The following is a 23,948-nucleotide window of genomic DNA, read 5'->3' as shown; positions in this document are numbered from 1 at the left end:
TACCTATAAGTCATCAAGTCTTCATTAATGGTCACAGCAAGAAAAAAAGGGTAGGGCAATGAAATTATTGTCAGGTGTCTTCAAGCAATAAATATTATACAACTACATGACAACATAATTATGCATAAATCTCTACTTCATACTTGGTCTACCTGGAACACTTCGGGAAACCAAAAATAAAGCTAACAGGCCACAGAAAGCCTAGAGAAATGACACAAAGCACTAAAACTCAAACAATAAACTTCCCAAGCACTCCACATCCCCAAACAGTTGTACTCCTAATTTACTCATAATTCTAACAAGTATTTTCACAATGAAGACTGGAGGTAGGAACCCAGCTTGTGTGGTTGAGCGCTGACCCATGAACCAGGAGGTCACGGTTCAATTCAGAGTCAGGGCACATGCCAGGGTTGTGGGCTCTCTCCCCTGTTGGGGGCCTGCAGGAGGCAGCCAATCAATGACTCTCTTTCATCATTGATGTTTCTCTCTCTCTCTCTCCCTCTCCCTTCCTCTCTCTGAAATCAATAAAAACATTTTTTAAAAAAGACTGGAGGTAGGAAATTGGAAAAGATATAAAGGTTAAACAGCCCAATAAAGAAGAGTAAAAATATAAAAGCAAACACCAAAACTCAAAGACCATTTAGTGACACGCAGAAAAGCCCTGCTACCCTCCACTAGCTGCTGAGGGTGGCATATCATGGGGGTTACTCTGAATCAGAAAGAAAAGGTTAAGTTCAAACTATTTTACAAAGTCAGGGGAAAAGTGTGATACATTTTCTCAGGGTTTCAATAAAAATAAATTAAAAATAGATAAGCATACGAAAATATGCTCAACATTAGCTCATTAGAGACCTGGAAATTAAAACAGCAATGAGATGCCACTGCACACCTATCAGAATGGAAAACCAGAACACCAAGAGCACCAAATGCTGGGGAGGACGTGGAGCAGCAGGAACTCTCCCTCATTGCTGCTGGCAGTGGAAATGGTACAGCCACTATGGGAGACAGTTTGGCATTTTCTTAAAAATTTTACACATTCTTACCATACATCCCAGCAACTGCACTACTGAGTATTACTGAAATTGAGAAGGTCCACACAAAAACCTGCACATGAATGTTCGTAGCAGTTTTATTCCTGATTGCTAAAACTTGAAAGCAACCAAGATATCCTTTAGTAGGTGAACAAATAAACAAACTAGCACACTCTTGTGATGGAATATTTTCCATGGTAAAAAGAATGGACTATCAAGCTGCAAAAAGCAATGAAAAAACCTAAAATGCATATTGCTAAGTGAAAGAAGCCTATCTAAAAGGGCTATTTACCATATGATTCCAACTATATGACATTCTGGAAAAGGCAAATTATAGAGACAGTAAAAGATCAGTGGTTGCCATAGGTTAGGAGGAGGGGGGAAAATGAATGGGCAAGCACAGGATTTTAAGGCAGTGAAACTGTTCTATGTGACACTATAATGGTTGATATGTGACACTATGCTTTTGTTAAAGCCCACTGAGCTTTGACAACAAAGAGTGAACCTTAATGTAAACTATGAACTTTAGTAATAACCATGTGTCAATATGGATTCAATATGTAGTAGAAATGTACCACACCAAAGCAAGATATAACAAAAGGGGAAACTAGAGGGGTGACTGGAGGGGTGGCGGGGAAAAGTGTACAAGAACTCTCTTCACTGTTTAATTTTTCTGTAAACCTAAAATTGCTCAAAAATAAACAAATAAAGTCTGCAAATTTAAAAAACAGTTTTGGGGACTCATAAAATCGGAGAGTCATCTGGAAAATTCACCATATGGGACATCCATTTTGCAATGGTGTTACACAAATAACATAAGTATATTTATTAGACCAGTCAGAATAGCTGAAAAGCCATTCATCTTACCTGCATCGACCTTGAAATTAGGTGTATAATATGTGGCAAATATAAAATATAAGATTTATAATATGTGATTTTATAAAAACTAAAATTTGGGGAGTCATGGTTTACTAGGGCAGGATTTATTACTCCCACTGGTGACCAGTTAAGTGGGCCAGTAACTGTACATCAAATATGAACCACAAATAAAACACCAACAAGCAACACTCTAAAAATTTATTAACAAATTACAATCTGTGCACAAACACAACTAAGCTCATGAAACTAGCAAAGTAGCAGCACAAAATGTAAGGAAAATCACATATAATAAATACAATTTAGAAACAACTTTTTCTTTAAATTAAATTCAAAATACTGGGAAACAAACACTGAAACAAAAATCTCAAACACTTACAAACCATCATAACATGTAGTGAAGCGATCTCACTGGACACAGTCCATATCATGAGCACTGAAGGGACTCTGCTCCGTCCACCATCTGAATGTGTGTGTTCGAGAAGTGCTTAGGTTCTTAGAGAATGGAAACAAGTTAGGTTCCTAGACTTAATGTTGCATGTTAGCTTGTTTATGAAGCTGTGAGAAACTAGGGGATGTGACGAGGCTGGCCGTAACAAAGATGGGAAGGATAATTCAAACATTTCACAGAAGCTTAATTTGGAATATGTGGCTTTGCCAGAGAAAGAAAAACAAATATTTTAAATAAAAATTTCAGGGTAAAAAAAAAAGTTAATAGGAGGAGGGAAAGAAGAGAAACAAAGAAACGCTTAAACACACAAATCTGTGTGGAGGATGAAATGAATTTAAATAGTTTCCATTCCTTCCCACCTAAAACTAAGTAAGCCTGGTTAACTGAGGTAGACTCTGGAAATAACATGTGCAAAGACTCAGGTTTTCCAAAGGGCAATATTTAGTCATTTCAGAGGTTGTAAAACAAAAGTGCATTTTATAGTTTTAAACATAAAATCAAATGAGAGCCCTTTTACTGGAGGAAAACCTCTATTAATTTCCTACATGTTGTGCCAAATTTCCAAATGTACAAAACCTATACACTGCTCAAGACAAAGCAGTATCCAGGTTATTTATACACATATATAAAATAAGGTCAATCAATAAATGAGAAAGGTAAAATAAAAAGAATAAATTTTATGACATTACCTTAATATTTCTTCTGTTTTATTAATGAGTCACCTGGAAATTTAGAAATGTTTAAGCTAAAGAGTTGTCTGGAACCTAATAAAAATTCAAAGAATTATTGTTAATTTGTGAATGTTTAAAAACATATTATCTTAGGAATTTCATTTTTAAAATATTAATATAGTTCCCACATAAAGAAACAATATTAAAAGTAAATGTCCTTAAAAAGTAAATATGTATGAAAAACCTAATTAAAAGTATAAATAAGTAAACATAGTCATTATAACAGAGTTTTTAGTTTTTCCTGAAAAAATAATTATTGGAGATGAGAACAAAACATTTGGAGTTTATTTTTATCTCCTAACATTCCTCCAACTGTAACTCCTACTTCTTTTCTATTGTGACAGATTCTGAGATTCACATAAATATTATGTGCATCACAAATTAAGTGGTATGCAAAAAATACTATACAATGAAAAAGTTAAGGAACAAAAGATACAAAAATATTAAAATTAATTACTATTGTTTCCTCATACAAGTTAACATGGCCATTTCTTGGAAAAGGCCAGCAAATATCCTTAATGCTTTATGCCTATCATATAGGTCATATCCTAAGGTATTTATCATCAATAAGATCAAAGGAAGAGTGGAAATCTACTATTATGCAAAAAAGATTCAATAATCAAGACAATACTGAAGGAGCCAGAGCCTGCACCACATGAAATACCTGCCTAAGTCCTTTACTGATCTCAAGTTAGGGTGGGGAAGTGAAGCATAACCATTGTCAACTGGTTCCTTTTTTATGACTCACACCATGAATTCAACAGTGTACATAGAAACTCCCTAGGAAGGAATTCAAACTCAAGCTGCTCCAAACCTAAAGACTATCAATAATTTCATATTCAATAGAGTCAGACCACATGTAGCAAAGTGACAATTATATTGTACAATTGGGCTGTGTACACACATTTTTCCTGAGGTATCTGTATGTTCGTTCATAGTAGATTCACCAGATACTTGCCTGCTCACTTTTTGAGTAATTAGTGATTTTAGCATATTTCTTTTCTTTAAATCCTCACCCAAGGATATGGATTTTTTTATTATTATTATTGATTTTTAGAGATGGGGGCGGAGAGAGAGAGAAACATTGATGTGAGAAAGAAACATCAATCGGTTGCCTCCTGAATGCACCTTGACCAGGTATTGAATCTGCAATATTTTTAGTGTAAAGAATGACGCTCCAACTAACTGAGCCACCTGGCCAGGGCCAGCCAACTTTTTGACAGTCAAATATTACATCATAAAAACTAAAATCTCGGAAATTCAGATAAAGCCCCTCATTATGCAGCTAGACCACATGTGCATTGTCTTCCAAGCTGTCCTGGTATTTCTAGAGACTGAGGTCAGAGCCCAGGTGAGTCTGGTCACTCTACAATGCCTATGCTGCTACTGACCAGAAGACAAAGTCTGTGATGTCATTATCTATTGTCTACTTGCATTACTAGAAGGTTTCAGCCTCCATTAAAGAGCTACTTGTCTAGTATATGTCATCAATAATAATTCCTTTAAAAAATAAGAAATTATGCCTGGCTGGCATAACTCAGTGGTTGAGTATCGACCTAGGATCCAGAAGATCGAGGTTTGATTCCCGGTCAGGGCACATGTCCAGGTAGCAGGCTTGATCCCCAGTCGGGGGCATGCAGGAAGCAGATCAATGACTCTCTCACCATTGATGTTTTTTCTCTCACCCTCTCCCTTCCTCTCTCTGAAATCAATAAAGATATATTTAAAAAAAAGAAATTTTGAGAGTAAAATGTTTACAGACAACATATAACATGTTCACATGTCTACCATAATTACATGTGTACATGTTTATAATAAACATGTAGCTTAGAAAATGACAAAAATGATTAATAAAAATAGCCAGATCTGTAAATTATATTATTCTAATAAATGGGTATCAGTTCTAACTTTAAAACAGATTTAAAGAAAGAAAAAGAGAAAACCTTTTACCTATTATCTTTCCAAAGCACACCCAGATTACTGTGCCTCTCCATTTATGATCCGAATTAGTTTCATTAGCTGGAGCCAAAAGCTATACTGTGTAGCTATGGGAAGTACTCAGAAGGATCTGTGCTGCCTGGTTCAACTCTGTAAACACAGAGCCCCCACCTGGGCTCTTGTACACGCCCAAAGCAAGTCTGCTGAATGCAGGAACTATCTGATCAGGTGTCTGCAAGACAGAAGTGCACAAACTGAGTCCTAACAATGTAGTGCTCCAGAACCCAAAATACTCATGCTTTCAGATGAATTAAAGGATCAAAACTTTCTAATTTGATAATGCAGCATAGGAAAAAATAAAACACAACAATGCTCTCATTCTGGGTAAGGCAACACTGTCTGGCAATAAAGATGGTATGCACACAATGTATTGCCAAGGCCAGAGAGAACACCTGAGGGGTCTCTTCAGGGTGGTTCAAGGAGTTGAAGATATTCACATCCACTGACGGAGCAAAATGAGAAACAAAGAAAATAACAAAGCACACCTGACTCACTTAACCTGGTAAAGATAAGTTTCTGGGAAACTTAAGTTTCCAAATACTGCTTAACTAATAATTTTTTTTAAATCACAATTACCATGAAGAATTTCTTTAAAAGTGAAATCTATGCCAAGACAAGTAACACAAAATCTAGAAAAATGCAGTAGCTAATCAACTAAAGTATACAAACAAGTTCTAGCAATCAAAACAATAATGTTTTAATGAATGCCCCTAGGACTGTAGGAAAAAAAAGTTACTGGATGGCTATAGTTTGCAAGATTATCTTAGTGGGATTATTTCTTTAATTAAAAACAAAAGAAACATGTCCCAAATAAAAGAACAGAACTCCAGAAAAAGAACTAAACAAAATGGAGACAAGTAATCTACTACATGCAAGAGTTCAAAACACTGGTTATAAGGATGCTCAATGAACTTAGGGGAAGAGTAGATGAAATAAAGAATAATTTACAGGGAATTAACAGTAGAATAGATGAAGCCAAAAATCAAATCAGTGACTTGGAGTATAAAGACGCAAAGAAACACCCAGTCAGAACAGCAAAAAGATAAAAGAATCCAAAAAAATGTGACAGTGTAAGGAGCCTCTGGGACAACTTCAAGCGTACCAACATTCACATCATGGTGAGGCAAAACAAGAGAGAGAGCAAGAAACTGAAAACCAATTAATGACATAAAGCTTCCCTAACCTGGTGAAGAAAATAGACATACAAGTCCAGGAAGCAGAGAGAATCTCAAACAAGATGAACCCAAAGAGACCCATACAAAACCCATCATAATTAAAATGCAAAAGGTTAAAGACAAAGGGAAAATCTTAAAAGAAGAGAAAATCACTTAGTTAACTACAAGGGAGCTCCCATAAGACTGTCAAGATGATTTCTCAACAGAAACTTTGCAGGCCAGAAGAAAGTGGCAAGAAATATTCAAAGTAATGAAAACCAAGGATCTACAACCAAGAATACTCCACCCAACAAAGGTATCATTTAGAATAGGACATATAAAGAGCTTCCCAGACAAGAAAAAGCTAAAGAAGTTCACCACCACCAAACCATTATTACATGAAATGTTAAAGGGACACGGAGGGAGAGAGGGAGGGAGAAAGGATGGGGGAGGGGAGGGAGAGGGGAAAAAGAGGAAGGAATGGGGGAGGGGGTGGGGAGAGGGAGGGGGAAGGGGGAGGAGGAGGAAAAGAAAGAAGAAGGAAGAAGATCAAAAATATGAACAATAAAATGGCAATAAATATATATCTATCAACAATCAAATCTAAAAAACAAAATAAACAAGCAGAATAGAAAGATACTCATAGATACAGAGAACAAACTGATGGTTGCCAGATGGGAGGGGGGTTGGAGGGATGGGTGGAAAAGGTGAAGGGATTAAGAAATACAGATTGGTAGTTACAAAATAGTCCTGTACAACATAGGGAATATAGTCAATAATATTCTAATTACTATGTATGGTGTCAGATGGGTACAAGATTTATCAAGATGATCACTAAGTTATATAAAGTCTAATCACTGTGGTGTACACCTGAAACTAATATAATATTGCATGTCAACTGTAACTGAAAAATAAAAATGACTTAAAATAAATAAAAAGAAAAAAAATAGAAAGAAAAAAATGAATGAAAGGAAACTTCTCTCATCTCAAATTTTAAAATTAAATTCAATTAAAATAAAATCACAATTTTAAAATCTTAAAAAATTTATGATTTTAACTCATAATCTATGCCTCAGAGGAAAGGGGGTAACTTACAGCATCAGATGAATACTGGAGTTTAGAGTCAGACTTACATTACCTGAAAATTACATCGTTCTTAGTAGGGAAAAAAAAATTCAAGATACTAAGAGGCTTTTTTTTTAAAGTGTCTAATGAGTTGTATTATTTTTAGTTTTAAACCAGTAGGTGCTCCTCAAAATTGGGAATTCAGGATATTATCAAATACAAATTTTAAAAGCTTGACCATCAAACCATAGACTGCCCAATCAAACTAGGATAAATGCAATTTTAAACAAAAGTAATTTTAATTTTTAACATCAGGAAACTCACTCTACTTGTGATTAGATATATGTCACCTACTTTTTCTGGATTCCTTCTGTCTAATTTCTGCTGAACTGAATGAGCATGGCAGATTTCTATCCTAATCTTCTTACCATGTGTACAAGTTCTCAACCTTGACAAAGAACAATTTCAAAATTTTCAAATGAACATCATTCATTATGCACAATGTTATTTTGTTAAATAAGCTGTCTGGAAAACTATAAATTTTGTTTTGTTTGTTTTGCACTAGCCACAAGAGATGAATACAAAAGTCAAATTATGAAAGTCAGAATATAAAAGCAAAATTCAACAAAAATCAAACAGTTTTGAAGCTGAAAAAAATAACAGGCTTCTCTGTTTGACCACATTGAAAGAAAAGTGAAAACAAACTTAAAGGTCTAGAATGAAGAAATGCATCATATCATAATATTCTCCCCACCCTTCCAATATGAAATATGAGAAGTGCCAGCCAAAAATACTAAAGACCAGAGAAACAACCTGGCAAAATGACTCAAAAACCAAAAGCATGAGATATTCTTGCCCAGAGCTGAAGAAATGACTAAGTAGCTAGTAGAAGAAATGGTGGGAGAAGGAAGGTTAAAATTCAAACCATGTGATAGACTCTAACAGTAAATAGCTGAATCACAGAGGTTTAACTAGCAAATTCATTATTTAATCCAAAACTATCATTCCTAACAACAAATAATGAATATGACACAAACTCAGTTTTGATGTTAAAAGTCAACGTATGTAGGTCAACAAATGCAAGTGAGAAACAGAGGTCTTTCTAAATCTTTTGTAAACAAGTCTCCACAATAGCACACTGATCCCTTTCCTCTGCGGCCCTGACACCCTGGTTTTGGGGTGCAATATAATGCATGAGGCTCTCTATGTAAGCTTCTTATTTTCCAACTACATTTATACTCTTGGTTTTAGATTGTTTGCCTTTAAGTGAAAATCTCTCCAATGAAAAGTTCCAAACCTATTTTTTTTAAATGCAGAAATGTCTTCACATTTTATAAACAAAAATACCAGAAATGGAAGAGCTGACAGAAATTCAAGCGGATCCAAATTCTACCATCCATTTTTCATACTTCTCCAAGTCTGCAGCAGAGACAGACTTGGCAATTTTCTTAAGAGCCAACTCAAAGTCTCCTTTGGTAACAGGCATCTGAAGCTCCTCCTTAGAAAGTGCACGGATCTCTTCTGGACTTAAGCCATTGATGCGCCGTCTCATTGCCATTAAGGATGCATCCCTAAAAATGTGCCAAAGTCAGTGAATACTTAGTGTTGCAAATGCTGTAAACACTTTCAGTAATAACAAAGTGAAATGGAAGTATTCGAAAGATCATGTTGTATGATTTTATGATGCTGCATAGAATTTTCTATCTCAGAGACATCCTGAAAGTTCAGGAAAGATTAAAACAGGATGCAAAGGACTTAAACATAAAATGTATTGTTATGTACCCTAAGAGTCCACGTTGTACTCAGGTAATACTGAATTTTATTTTCCCTACTTGCTCCTCAAAGACAGGCAAGAAGTTTAGAAAACTGAAGCAGAATTTTGAAATACTGAATTGTACACTTGGAAATGAACATATGGCTAAATATTAAGATAATTCAAATCTTATACCAATTTGTCTACAATCTAATCAGAGGAGGTAAAGCCAGGAACCTCTCTCTCTAGAATATGAATTTATCTGCATATAGTGGATATGGAATTCCCTTCTTGGATAATTTGTAGGCCACTAAAAGGATAACAAATCTGCCCAGCTGGTATGGCTCAGTGGTTGAGCATCAACCCATGAACCAGGAGGTCACAGTTCCATTCCTGGTCAGGGTACATGCTGGGGTTGTAGGTTCAGTCCCCAGTAGGGGGAGTGCATGAGGCAGCTGATAGATGATTCTCTCTCATCATTAATGTTTCTATTTCTCTCTCCCTCTCCCTTCCTCTCTCTGAAATTAAAAAACAAACAAACATTAAAAGAATAACAAATCTGACTTCTCCAGATAGTATGTTTAGCTCCATTCTGATCACTTGTAAATCACTATGAAGGTTTTGAAAAAAAACAGACAATTAGTGCTCATGAAAAAGCTATTAGAATGTCAAGCCAACCAAAACTTCAAATTCTTATATATTTTACTATAGTGATAATAGAAACTATTGTGAGTTTACTGTGTGCCACTAAACTTAGATGCACACAGGAAAAATACTAGTAGAAAAAGTCAGAAACACAGATGTGGTTTTAAAAAAAGGCCACTGATGTCAATTTAAGTATCATTAGGAAAGTAAGAACTAAAAGAAAAAATCCTCTTCATTGAGTGATGTAGATTGTCTAAAAATTATATCACTAAATTGAAAGGGAAATTTTAATATATATGTATCTTTCACAGCTTAAACTGGTCAACTTTGTTCATCTGCATATGATAAAATTATGCCAACCAAAACTAAGTGATACGATTTTACGGAGATGCAGCAAGGCTCCAATTCAGGGCTAAATTAACCTTAGATTGTCAAAGTTATTATTAGGTTGTCAAAGTCATTATTAGGTTGTCAAAGTCACTATTAAGTTAGACACAACAATTTCTTAAAAATCACAGGATAGAAAAGGTGACCATATTGTTATATAATTATTCATCTAACAATGAACAATGAAGTTATGTAGGAAAAAAAACAAGACAAGTGGGAGATCATTTCAAGGAAATGGGTGGCTGCTTTCATGTCAAGGGCTAATAACTATACTAACTTTCAGATCAGTCCTCCTGCCAAATCTATAACTAATCTCCAAAGTCGCAGATAATTTTTTAAAAAATACCTGCAAACATTAGTTATATCAGCACCAGAATAGCCCTCGATCTTCTCTGCTATATCCTCCAGTTGAATATCAGGATCCAATTCAACCTCACGAAGATTGATCTTTAGAAGCTCGGTTCTTCCTTTTGCTGTTAGAAAATATTTTGTTATTGTTAGATATTTTTCTTTATATATCATTTTGATGAGAAATCACATATAAGAGAGTCAGTAACTGTGAGTCCACTAGTATTCCCAATTCACTGTATGACTCCTGGAATCATCTAACTTCCTATGTGCCTTGGTTGAAATAACTAAAATTAGAAAGAGCCTGGCCGGGCGTGGCTCAGCGGTTGAGCATCAACCTAGGATCCAGGCGATTGGGGTTCAATTCCTGGTCAGGGCACATGCCCGGATTGCAGGCTCGATCCCCAGTTGGGGGCGTGCAGGAGGCAGCCAATCAATGACTCTCTCATCACTGATGTTTCTATTTCTCTCTCCCTCTCTTTTCGTCTCTCTGAATCAATAAAGATATATTTAAAAAATAAATAAATAAAATTAGAAAGAAACTCAGCATTTTCCTTAAAGATTGTGAAGACACTTGCCATAAGAACAATGGGTCTGAGATCCTTTTACGAAAAATAAAAACATTAGTATTCAAGCACCAAAAATGCTTTCATTAAAAAAAAATAATAGAAAAAAAAAAACATTTGGCCTAAGTTTTATAAAACTAGACTGCATGGAGTATAACTCCTATAAATTACTTTGCTCACCTCTTTAATATGATACAGGAAAAGAGTTCTACAACTCTAGTCAGCAGTTTTTAAAAAATCCAATTTTCTTTTTCTGGAAAGCAGCAATTGGCACAAAATGCTTATTAATGTATGTTTTACTTGGAGAACCAGCCCACAGACATTTGCTGTTCCAGTATGATTGAAATGTGGACTGAGTAAACTCAAACAAACCACACAATTTTTAAAAACCTCATCATGCTTACTATCAGTTTTAGTGGCAAATCTGCTTAATCAGCAAATTAAGATAATGCATAATTAGTTGGATCTGGCTCTCTACTATTTCTTGATATATAAAATAAAATTTAATTTTCCCCAACTTTCATTTTAAAAAATTTTGAATCTACAAGTAAAAAACTCAATGAACACCTATTTACTTTTCCTCTAGATTCACCAATTGTTAACATACTGCCATTATCACTCCCTTCTCCTCTCCTCCCCACCCTTTTAGAATTGAGAGCTAGCTGTAAGCATCACAACACTTCATCTTAAATTCTTCAGTACTTATCTCCTAAGAACAGAGGTTTCCCTGCAATTATTACACTTATCCGGAAATTTTTTTTAATCCCCACCCAAGGATATGTTTAGAGAGAGGAAGGGGGAGAGGGAAGGATGGGGGGGGAGAGAGAGAGAGGGAGAGAAAGAGAGAGAAACATTGATCAGTTGCCTCGCATATGTGCCCCAACCAGGGATGGAAACCCGAAACCTAGGTATGTGCCCTGACTGATAATCGAACCACCACCTTTTGGTGTGTGGGATGACACTCCAACCAACAGAGCCACCTGGCCAGAGCTAAACTGAGTAGTTTAATCTATGTTTCTGTATCTGAGTAATATTTTTCACATACACACACACACACACCCATTCGTAGGCACACAAAGTAAGGCAAGGCAAAGCAAAGAGCAACCACAGTGGAAAAAGAAGCAACCAGGTATTATCTGGGGCTGCCACACAAAAAAAGGGTGTGACTAGAAAATCTTTATTTCTAGAATTCTTTAATCTTGGGAGCTCCCTATCCTTGGTCATCCCTGGCCAATAGCCCACCTTATAGTTCACCAGGGTACACTGCAGCAAATAACTCCTCCTCTCAGGTGGTCAGCAGGAGTGTGGGAAGAAAGAGGAAAGGGGAGGAGGCTCCTGGGTCCCTGCTACAGAAGGTAGCTGTGCTCCTGATGGCCCAGTAAGAACTCTGAACTTAAGAGAATAACTCATTTCATAGTGCCTCACATGGAGCAGGTGGCTGTTAGTGAACGAATATCACTTTGCTCATTTGTCCCAATATTAGACCACTACTGTAATTGTAAAGCAAATGATTTACTGTGGCCTGCCCTAAGAACTTAAACACCAAGTTTAATGAAATGTTTTCTCCCCAAGAAAGGAAGTTCTACACAGCCAACTTAAATGAACCTGTTCAGACCTGGTGGTCTAAAGATTAGTTGGAAGTGTCCCCCTTTTCCCTAATAACTATGCTTTAGGAAAAATTAACTTTTAATACTGGTTGTATCGGTGATTTGTTAGGAGATTCTAAATGGGGTTTATCAGCTCCATAAAACTGAATTGATGATATGTAATGACCTTTTAAAAGGATTTAACGAGGGATTAATGTGTTAATAATAATATAAAGACTGCTACATAGCCAAGTTAAGACACATTCTAAATATAAATAAATGCTGTGATAACAATTCTACTTCAGCACGCTAGGCAGTTCAGTGAAGTGGATAACCAGTGTGTGTGCTGGGGCCAGATTGTGCTCACATCCCTTTTCTGCTGCCCTGGGCAAGATACTTAACCTCTCAGTGCCTCAGCTTCCTCATAAGGAAAATAAAGATCAGGCTCTACCTCATAAGAATATTGTGAAAGTTAAAGGAGCTAATATAAGACAATGAAAGACTGGCCCACAGTCAGCACTCAGTAAATGTCCCATCACCACCACCATTAGTGAACAAACAGGAGTAAAGGGAAATTGAAAATGCAGATGAGACACCCAGGGACATGGAGTCCACACAGGGAGATAGACCAGGGCAAAGAAAGCCTCAGAATTAAATGCTTTAATGTCGACTTTGAAAATTTAAATGGAAGGGGAAAAAATGAACAATCTAGGAAATGGGAGCATCATAAATAATGACATGGAAGTAGAAAGAAGCACACATGTACCAGAGTGAAAAAAGGTCAGTAGGAAAAGTACAACAGAGCACTATAAAAGGTAAATGACACAAACAGGAGAGAGAGAGAAGGTATGAACTTGGGGTAAAACAACAACAACAAGAAAACCTCTGACACTGATGTGATAGAAAATGAGAGTCACTCGGAGTCTACAAGATTCAATGATGCCTTGGTGGTTATAGAGCAAAACAGAATTACATGAAGGGGGCTGGAGGACGGGGGCTGGAGAAAGGAGTCCATTAGGCTGACCAGGTGGACACTGCCATATTTAGATGCAAGAACTAAGAGGAGACTGAGTATAAGGCCAAGCTCCACCTGTCCTGTTACTTGACTTCTTGCCTTTCATTGACCAGAGAAGATTGAATTGAACAAGATGACTGCAAGAGTTTCTCTTATCCCACATGATCCTACAATGGGGCCTTGCCACTCTCCCACCCAACAGCAGTCTAATTCCCCTCCTCCTGAAAATGGCTGGGCTTGAAAATACTTCCACCCAGAGCAATCAGAAGTGATGATATATGACCTCTAAGGCTAGTTCCTAATAATGTATTTTGCACCTTTTCCAGTGGAACAATCACACCTGGAGCCCTGAGATACCATGTATGAAATCTGACTGTCCTGGAGCCACATGCAATAGCCAAGGTAGCATGGAGGTACTCCAGCTGAGGCCCCAGGCCTCAACCACTAGGCATGTGGGTGGAGACATTCCAGATTATTCCAAGCTCCAGATGTGGGGTCACCCTCAGCCACTGAACCTTCCCATTTGTGACCGCAGGCATCATGAAGGAGAAAATCTTTGCCCCTTGGAGTAAACAAAGACTTCTTAAGACACAAAAAGCACTATCCATAAAGAAAAACTTGACAAGAAGACGTCATCAAAATTAAAACTACTGCTTATCAAAGGACACCATAAAGAAAATTGAAAGGGAAACCACAAAATGGAAGAATATATTAACAATGCCTGTATATGATAAAGAACTACACAGGATTAGACAGCAAATAAACCAATTGAAAACTGCACAAAAGACTTGAAAAGACACTGTACAAAAGAAATACCAATGAAAAATAGGCACCTGGAAAGGTGCTCTACATCATTAGTCACCAGAAAAATGCAAATTAAAACCGTAAGATGACATTTCACACTTAACTAAAATGACTAAAATTAAAATACCAACAATACTAAACTTTGACAAGGATGTGGAAGTACTGGAATTTCATTTGTTGATGATGAAAGTATAAAATGGTACAACCACTACGGAAATCAGTTTGGGTGTTACAAAATCAAACATATACCTGCACTATGATCCACCGATTCCATTCTAATCTATGTCACCCAAAAGAACTAAAAACATTCATATATAAAAAGATTTGTAGGAGAATATTTATAGCTTCATTCATAATAGCCAAAATCTAGAAATAATCCAAATGTCCTTCAAAAAGAAAACAAATTGTAGTATAATGATATCACAAATAAACCACTGATACATGTAAGCGCATGGATAAATCTCAAGAACATTATAATGAGTAGTAACTACACTCACAAGTACATGTCATGATTCCATTTATATGGAGTTTAATCATAGGTAAAACTAATCTATGGTGATAAAAATCAGGAAAGTAAAAGGGGTTTGAATTAATTGGTAGGAGGTACACAGAAACTTTCTGAGGTAAAAGAAATGTCCTACATCTTGAGTAGCATAATAACTAAACAGGAATATTCTCTTGTCAAAACTCATCAAATTATACACTAAAAGTTTATACATTTCATTGATTATCTCAATATAAAAAGAAAAGTTCACGTAAGAAAATTTCAAGATTCATCAACAGGATAAAATGGTATTTTTCTAAAGCAGTATATTTTGAAAATGATATCAAGAAAACTTTATTTTTAAAGACTTAAGGTTTAAAAGTAAAAACTTAGATGTCCTACCCAATTTATTAACCTGAATACTGCTCTAAGTGTAAGAGCTGCTCTGAAACGTAGGGAACTTCAAGAGAGTACAGTGGCCTCTATTCCATCTACTACAAATAGGTTTTGTGATGCTGTCAACATCTTTTAGCAGAATGTCAATGGAATAAAGATAAGGGGGGAAAAAGATAACAGGAAGAAAAAAAATTTTGAAACACTGTAAAGGGAATGCATTGTACCTGTTGGGAGAGGTATATAAATCCTTTTTTCTAATCTCCTTCGCAAGGCTTCATCAATATCCCACGGGAAATTAGTAGCAGCCAATACCATCACCATTTTGGAAGGGTCATCATTCTCTAAAGCTCCTCCAACTCCTGCACACAGTAAGAGGAAAAAATCCATTATTCTTTCATTCAACTAACACTTCTAAGCATCAGTCATAGGCTAGGTGTTAGGCTCGATGATAAAAATAACAGTCCTGACCTCTGGATGGTGGCAGACCAGGCACATCAACAGATAATTATAAAAAAGGAGGTAGAAAAATTCACATAATCTATTGCAGGATTCTAATCCAATAAAAAAAACTTTTTTTTTCTGTAAGAAAATGTATATTCCTCTGAAAAGTCATGAAAGATTCTGCTGTTTTATTCCTAATTTTTTTTAATCATAAAGTTCCTCAAAATTTTTTGTGTTCTTTTTTTTAATCTTTTTAAATTTTTCAATCACAATTTACATTCAATATTATTTTGTATTAGTTGGAAGAGCCTCCATTCTATTTTCCATAGTGGCTGCACCAGTCTGCATTCCCACCAACACTGAACCAGGATTCCCTTTCCTCCACATCCTCTCCAACACTTGTTTGCTGATTTGTTGATGGTAGCCATTCTGACAGGTGTGAAGTGATATCTCACTGTGGTTTTAACTTGAATTTCTCTGATGATTAGTGATGTTGAGCATCATTTCATACGTCTGTTGGCCATCTGTATGTCCTCTTCAGAGAAGTGTCTACTCAAGTCCTCTGCACATTTTTTTAACTGGGTTGTTTGGGGGGTATTTTGCTGTTGAACTGTATGAGTTCCTTATAAAATTTGGATACTTAACCCCTCATCAGATGTATCATTTGCAAATATCTTCTCCTATTCAGAAGGTTGTCTTTTCATTTTGATGATGGTTTCTTTTGCTGTGCAAAACTTTTTATTTTGATGAACTCCCTGAACTTTTTCTTTTGATTTCCTTGCCCAAAAAGATATATCAGAAAAAATATTGCTAAGAGAAATATCAAAGAATTTACTGCCTGTTCTTTTTCTTTTCTTTTTTTTCTTTCTTTTCTTTTCTTTTCTTTTTTCTTTTCTTTTCTTTTCTTTTCTTTTCCTTTTCCTTTTCTTTTCTTTTTTCTTTTCCTTTCCTTTCCTTTCCCTTTCTTTCTTATTTATTTATTATTTATTTATTTACTTATTTATTTATTTTTATCTTTATTGTTGAAAGTATTACAGATATACCCTTTTTCCCCCATGGATCCCCTCCACCCACATCTGCCTCCTCTGTCCCCCAGGTCTTGATCACACTATTGTCTGTGTCCTTGGGTCGTGCATATATGCATATAAGTTCTTTGATTAATCTCTCCCCACCCACCCATCACCCTCCAAGATTCATCAGTCTGTTCCATGCTTCTATGTCTCTGGATCTATTTTGTTCCTCAGTCTGTTTTGCTTATTAGATTCCACATAGAAGTGAGATCATGTAAAACTGAATCAGGAAGAATCAGAAAACCTGAATAGGCCAATAACAACTGATGAAATTGAAGCACTAATCAAAAAATTCCCAGCAAACAAAAGCCCTGGTCCGAGCAGGTTCACAGGAGAGCTTTCTAATTCTTTAAGTTGTAGGGTTAGACAGTTTACTAAAAATTTTTCTTGCTTTTTGAGGTAAGCCTCTAGTGCTATGAATTTCCCTCTCAGGACTGCTTTCACTATGTCCCATAGATTTTGGGTTGTGTGATCATTTTCATTTGTTTCCAGGAAGTTTTTGATTTCTTTCTTGATCTTTCTGGTAATCCATTCATTGTTTAATAACATGCTATTTAGCCTCCATGTGTTTGAATGTTTTCGAGTGTTTTTACTGTAGTTGATTTCTAATTTCATGCCATTGTGATCCAAGACGCTTGATATGATCTCAGTCTTCTTGAACTTGTAGAGACTTGTTTTGTATCGTAACATGTGGTCTATCTTTGAGAATGTCCCATCTGCACTTGACAGGAAAATATATTCTGCAGCTTTGGGGTGAAATAAATGTCAATTAAATCCATCTGTTCTAGTGTGTGATTTAGAGTCACTGTTTCTGTGTTGATTTTTTTGTCTGGAAGATCTATCCAGTGAAGCCAGGGGAGTGGTCAAGTCCCTGACTATGACTGTATTGCTGTCAATCTCTCATTTAAAGTTCTTAAGGTTATTATTAATAGGTCATTATTTATTGCCATTTTAATTCTTCATGCCTATGTTTCTCTTTTGATTTCTTACTATTATTACAGCAGTCCCTTTAACACTTCTTGCAATGCTAGTTTAGTGGTGATAAACTCGTTTAGCCTTTTTTTTTTGGGGGGGGGGGGGCTGGGAAGTTCTTTATTTCACCATCTGTTTTGAATGATAGCCTTGCTGCATAAAGTAGTCTTGGTTTCAGATCCTTGCTTTTCATTACCTTGAATACTTCATGCCATTCCCTTCTGGCCTGTGAGTTTCTGATGAGAAATCAGCTGACAGCCTTATGAGAGCTCCTTCACAGGTAACAAATTGCTTCTCTCTTGCTGCCTTTAAGATTCTCTCTTAAACAGAGGGTTTTGGCATTTTAATTATGATGTGTCTGGGTGTGGGCCTCTTTGGGTCCTTCTTGCTTGGGACTCTCTGTGCCTCCTGAAGTTGTGTGACTTTTTCCTTGACCAGTTTAGGAAAGTTTTCTGCCATTATTTCTTCAAATTCTCTACCCCTTGCTTATTCTCTTCCCCTCTGGAACTCATATAATGTGAATATTGTTAAGTTTCATGTTGCCCCCACAGCTCCCTTAGACTGTCCTCCTGTTTTTTAATTGTTTTTCTTTTTGGATCTCTGATTGAGTGATTTTTTTCTACACTGACTTCTAATTTGCTGATCTGATCCTCAGCTGCCTCTAATCTGCTGTTTATTCCTTCCAATGTATTCTTTATTTCTGCTATGTCATTCTTAACTTCCTTCATAGTTTCCATATCTTTTCTCACGCTGTTGAGCATCCTTACAATCAGTATTTTGAACTCTATATCTAAGAGATTGCTTATCTCGATTTCATTTAGCTCTTTTTCTGGACATTTCTCTTGTTCTTTCATTTGGGGCTTGTTGTGTGTTTTTTTGTCTCCCCACTTTGGCTGCCTATTTGAGTTTGTTTCTATGTATTTGATGGATCTGCTAGGACTCTCAGTCTTTTTGGAGGATCTCTGGTGCAGGCCAATGTCAGATACTGTTTGCGACTGGCACTGAGTACCCTGTTTGGAGCTATCACCAACTCAAGGCTTATGGTCTCCTCCGCTGGGCTGGCTTGTTGATCCCTCTGCTGGGCCTGGGTGCATTTGGACAGGACCAAGATGCAGACTAAAGTCTGCTTTTCCAAGCCCCGGTCTAGGAACAGGTCAGGCAAAGATTCAAAGCTCCCAGAGGTCCGCCTCTGCCTGCAGGCTAATTGATCTTAGTCTCTTAATGAGCCTCAGGCTGTAGACCACAGCAAGGAGGAAACTCCACAGGGTGGGGCAAGAGGTATTCCAGTGGATGGGGTAATTGCTTCTCCCTCCGGCAAAAGCTGCCTGGCTGGCAAAGGTCTGCCTGAGAAAAATGTCCTCTGTAGTATGGGGGGAATGACTCAGCACAGAAATCCAGATGGCCGCCCTTTGAGAGGCCATTTGGATTCCTGTGCCCAAAACGCCAGGTTCTTCTCCAGAGCTCAAAACCCCAAAACCACAGCCCAAAACCCCAGGTTCTTCACACACAGCTCTAGTCCACTCTGCCCTCCCCCTGCTGGAGCTCAAGGTAAGTGGCTGCACACAAAACTTTGTGCACTGGCCCTTTAAGAAGGTGCCTACATTTCCAGCTGTCTCTTACTGGGAGACAGAAACCTTGCTGCTTTTCACAGCCAGATGTTATGTGGGTACCTTTCTCAGTTCTGGTGCTCTGGGCTGGGGAGCCCAGCTTCATGTTTAGGCCCTAGAGCCCTCAGTGGGAAACCCCCACAACTGAGGTATCCCTCTGCACCTTCAGGTGCTTTCTGTGGGAGCCCAGCCAACCCTCTCTTGCCTCCAAGCTTCCTACCAGTCTCTATGCGGTGTCCCCTTTAGGTCCTCGGTTATGAGGGCGCTCTCCAGCTAGTGTTTAGTTGATGCTTCAGGATGTTTTTTCTCTATTTTAGTTGTAATTCCAGTTTGGTCCTGGGAGAGTGTCAGTGTAGCTTCCACTCAATCTGCAACTATCTTGAGTCCACTGCCAATGTTTTCTTCTAGGAGGTTTATGACTTCACGTCTCACATTTAAATCTTTAATCAATTTTGAATTTTTTCTCATATATGGTGTAAGAAGGTGGGTTAGTCTCATTTTTCTGCATGTATCTGTCCAATTTCCCCAACACCATTTATTAAATAGACTGTCTTTATCCCACTGTATGTTCTTGCCTCCTTTATCATATATTAATTGACGATCTAGGTGTGGGTTTATTTCTGGGCTCTATTCCATACCATTGGCTTACGTATCTGTTTTTATGCCAGTATCATGCTATTTTGATTACCCTAGCCTTGTAGTATAGTTTGATATCAGGTATTGTGATACTTGAGACTTTGTTTTTCTTTCTCAAGGTTGCTGTGTCTATTCAAAATCTTTTGTGGTTCCATATAAATTTTTGGATTATTTGTTTTAGTTCTGTGTAAAACACCATTGGAATTTTGATAGGAATTGCATTGAATTTATAGATTGCTTTGGGTAGTAGGGACATTTTAATGATGTTAATTTTCCAGTCCATGAACATGGTATACACTTCCACTTATTTGTATCTTCTTCAGTTTTTTTCTTCAGTGTCTTATAATTTCCTGAGTACAGGTTTTTTACATCCTTGGTTAAATTTATTCCCGGATATTTTTCATGCAATTGCAAATGGGATTGTTTTCTTAATTTTCCCTTTTTGATATTTCATTATTGGTGCATAAAAATATAACCAATTTCTGAATACTTATTTTGTATCCTGCTACTCCAATGAATTCATTTATCACTTCTAGTAGTTTTTTGGTGGAATATTTAGGGTTCTCTGTATAAGTATCATGCCATCTGCAAATAATGACAGTTTTACTTCTTTCTATCCTATGTGGATGTTTTTTATTTCTTCTTATCTGATTGCTGTAGCTAGGACTTCCAGAACTAAGTTGAATAGGAGTGGTAAAAGTGAACATCTCTGTCTTTTCCCTGATCTTAAGGGAAACACTTTTAGTTTTTCTCCATTGAGTATGTTAGCTGTTAGTTTGTCGTATATGACCTATATTATGTTGAGGTACGTTCCCTTTATTCCCTCTATTTGCTGAAAGTTGTTATCATAAATGGGTGCTGGATTTTGTCAAATGCTTTTCTGCATCTATTGATATGATCATGTATTTTTATACTTCATTTTGTTTATGCATATCACATTGAATGATTTGCGAAAATTGTACCAACCTTGCATCCCAGGAATAAATCCCACTTGATCGTGGTGTATAATCTTTTTAATGCATTGCTGAATTCAGTTTGCTAATATTTTGTTGAGAATTTTTGCATCTGTTCATCAAAAATATTGGCCTATAATTTTCTTTCTTTTCACTGTTTTTATCTGGTTTTGGAATTAGGATAATGCTGGCCTTGTGAAATAAGCTTGGAAGTCTTCCTTCTTCTTGAATTTTATGGAATAGTTTGAGGACAGGTGTTAGATCTTTGAACGCTTGGTAAAATTCACCTGTGAAGCCATCCAGTCCAGGGCTTTTGTTTGTTAGGAGTTTTTTAAATTACTGCTTTGATTTTGTTGGTTGTAATTGTTTTGTTCAGATTTTTTATTTCTTCTTGATTCAGTCTTGGGAGATTTTATGTTTCTAGGAATTTATCCATTTCTTCCAGGTTGTCCAATTAGTTAGCATATAGTTGTTTGTATGTACAAATACAAAGGGTATTTCTGAGGTGTCAGTTGTTATTTCTGAGGTGTCAGTTGTTATTTCTCTTTCATTTCTAATTTTATTTATTGGGGCCCTTTTTCTTTTTTTCTTGATTAGTCTGTTTCAAGGTTTATCAGTCTTGTTTATCTTTTCAAACAAGCAGCTGTTGGTTTCATTGATTTTTTGTATTTTTTTAGACTATTTCATTTATTTCCACTCTGATCTTTATTATTTCCTTTCTTTTATTCACTTTGGGCTTTGTTTGTTGTTTTTCTAGTTCCCCTAAATGTAAGGTTAGATTGTTTATTTGAGATTTTTCTTGTTTCTTGAGATAGGTCTATAATACTATGAATTTCCCTCTCAGAACTGCCTTCACTGTGTCCCATAGATTTGGGGTTGTTATGTTCTCATTTTCTTTTGTCTCAAGGTATCTTCTGATTTCTTCCTTGATCTCATTGTTAAGCCATTCATTGTTTAGAAAGATGTTATTTAGTATCCATGTGTTGATGTGTTTTTCAGTTATTTTCTTGTAAATGATTTCTAGTTTCATACCAGTGTGGTCAGAAAAGATCTTGATATGATTTCAATCTTCTTAAATTTATTGAAATTTGTTTTCTGTCCTAACTCTTGGTTTATCCTAAAAAATGTTCTATGTGCACTTGAAAAGAATGTATATTCTGCTGCTTTGGGGTTAAATGCTCTTGAAAACATCAATTAAATCTATCCGATCTAGTGTCATTTAAGGCTGCTGTCTCCTTGTTGATTTTCTGTCTGGAAGATCTATCCATTGATGTCAATGGGGTATTACTTTGACTGCATTACTGTCAACCTCTCCATTTACATCCATCAAGGTTTCCCCTTTATATATTTAGGTGCTCCTTTGTGGGATGCATAAATGTTTACAAGGGTTGTATCTTCTTGTTGCATAGATCCTTTTACCATTATGTAATGTCCTTCTTTGTATCTTATTATAACCTTTGTTTTAAAGTCTATTTTGTCTGCTATAAGAATTGCTTCCCTAGTGTCTTTCTGGTTTCCATTTGCATGAAATATCTTTACTTTTAGTCTATGTGTTTTTCATTCTGAGGTGGGTCTCATGTAAACAGTATATGTACAGGTCTTGTTTTCTTACCCATTCAGCTACCCTTTGTCTTTTGATTGGAGTATTTAATCCATTTACATTTAAAGTGGTCATCCATACAAACATATTTATTGCCATTTTATTATACATATTTATGTTCCTTCTTCTTAAAGAAGTCCTTTTAACATTTCTTTGTAATATTGGTTTGGTGGTAATAAATGCCTTCAGCATTTTGTCAGGGAAGCTCTTTATTTCTCCTTCAATTTTAAATGATAGCCTTTCTGGGTAGAGTTATCTTGGTTGTAGGTCCTTGCTTTTCATCACTTTGAACACTTCATGCAATTCCTTCTGCTCTGAAATGTCTCTGTTGAGAAATCACCTGACAGTCTTATGGGAGCTCCCTTGCAGATAACTGTCTTTCTCTTGCTGCTTTTAAGATTTTTTGTCTTTAACCTTTGCCATTTTGATTATGTGTCTTGGTGTAGGCCTCTTCGGGTTCATCTTGTGTTCCAAATTGCTGATTTGATCCTCTGATTCATCTAGTCTGCTATTGATTCCTTCTAGTATATTCTTCATTTCTGACTAGTTCTTTTTTATGGTTTCTATGTCCTTTTTTATACTTGCTATTTCTTTGTTGAAGTTCTCACTAAGTTCCTGAGCATCCTTATAACCATAATTTTGAACTCTATATCTGGTAAACTGTCTGCCTCCATTTCATTTAGTTCTTTCTCTGGGGATTTCTCTTGTTCTTTCATTTGTCTCCTCATTTTGGCTGACTCTTTATATTTGTTTCTGGGTATTAGGCAGATCTGCTATTTCTCCCAATCTTGGTAGGGTGGCCTTATGTAGTAGGTGCCCTGTGGGCTCAGTGATGCAGTCTCCCCCTAATTAACTGAGCTAGGTGCTCCAGGAATGTCCCTTGTGAGGGATATGTGAGCCCTACTGGTATAGTTTAGTCATGACTGCTGTTTGCCATCCATTGGCCCTGAGGCTGGCTGACTGTGAGGATTGACCCCAACCACAGTATATGAACTGCTGTGTGAAGACTGACCTCACAAAGCAGAATTTGCCCCAGCATGTCTGGTGCCTACCAAGATCTCCCTTCAGATATGCCACTTATGGAACTGGTAGGATGATATTCTCATGTGGTCCAAAGCCAGCCACCAGGTGTGTTGGTTCTGAGGCCTCTTGGGATGAACTCTGGTGCAGGTCAATGTGAGACACTATGACCAGCCATGGGCTACCTTCTTGAGAGCCATCCAAGAAAGACTGCACACTGGTGCAGACTGGTAACAGCCAGCAGAATCCCCTGCTCATTGCAATCTTGGCAGGGTGAGGTCACAGTGAGTTGGGAGAATGGGGCTAGTGCATCTCCTCAGGCTGATGTCAAGGGGGGGGGGGGTGATGGATGTTGCCAG

At 36.8% G+C, this 23,948-nt stretch overlaps 1 protein-coding gene across 3 annotated transcripts in view; it reads right to left on the bottom strand.

Annotated features, from left to right (window-relative positions):
* Positions 1 to 2,098: 2,098 nt before the first annotated feature.
* The window catches only part of KATNAL1 (katanin catalytic subunit A1 like 1), a 99,881-nt gene continuing 78,031 nt past the window's right edge, over positions 2,099 to 23,948 (bottom strand). For 2 of the 3 annotated variants that reach the window (XM_081130356.1, XM_081130355.1), the window contains exons 9-11: positions 15,515 to 15,649; positions 10,438 to 10,564; positions 2,099 to 8,877 (exon numbers count right to left, since the gene is read on the bottom strand). In XM_081130356.1, coding sequence (XP_080986482.1) covers positions 8,679 to 8,877; positions 10,438 to 10,564; positions 15,515 to 15,649 — 461 coding nt within the window. In that variant the 3' untranslated portion in view covers positions 2,099 to 8,678. The remainder of the gene's footprint in view (positions 8,878 to 10,437; positions 10,565 to 15,514; positions 15,650 to 23,948) is intronic. The other variant, XM_081130357.1, reaches the window with a different exon arrangement.

This window comes from Miniopterus schreibersii (genome assembly GCF_964146895.1).
Source record: "Miniopterus schreibersii genome assembly, chromosome: 2".
NCBI classification, from domain to species: domain Eukaryota; kingdom Metazoa; phylum Chordata; class Mammalia; order Chiroptera; family Miniopteridae; genus Miniopterus; species Miniopterus schreibersii.
Note: the sequence above shows the minus strand (reverse complement) of the source record. Positions and strands in the feature narration are given on the sequence as shown.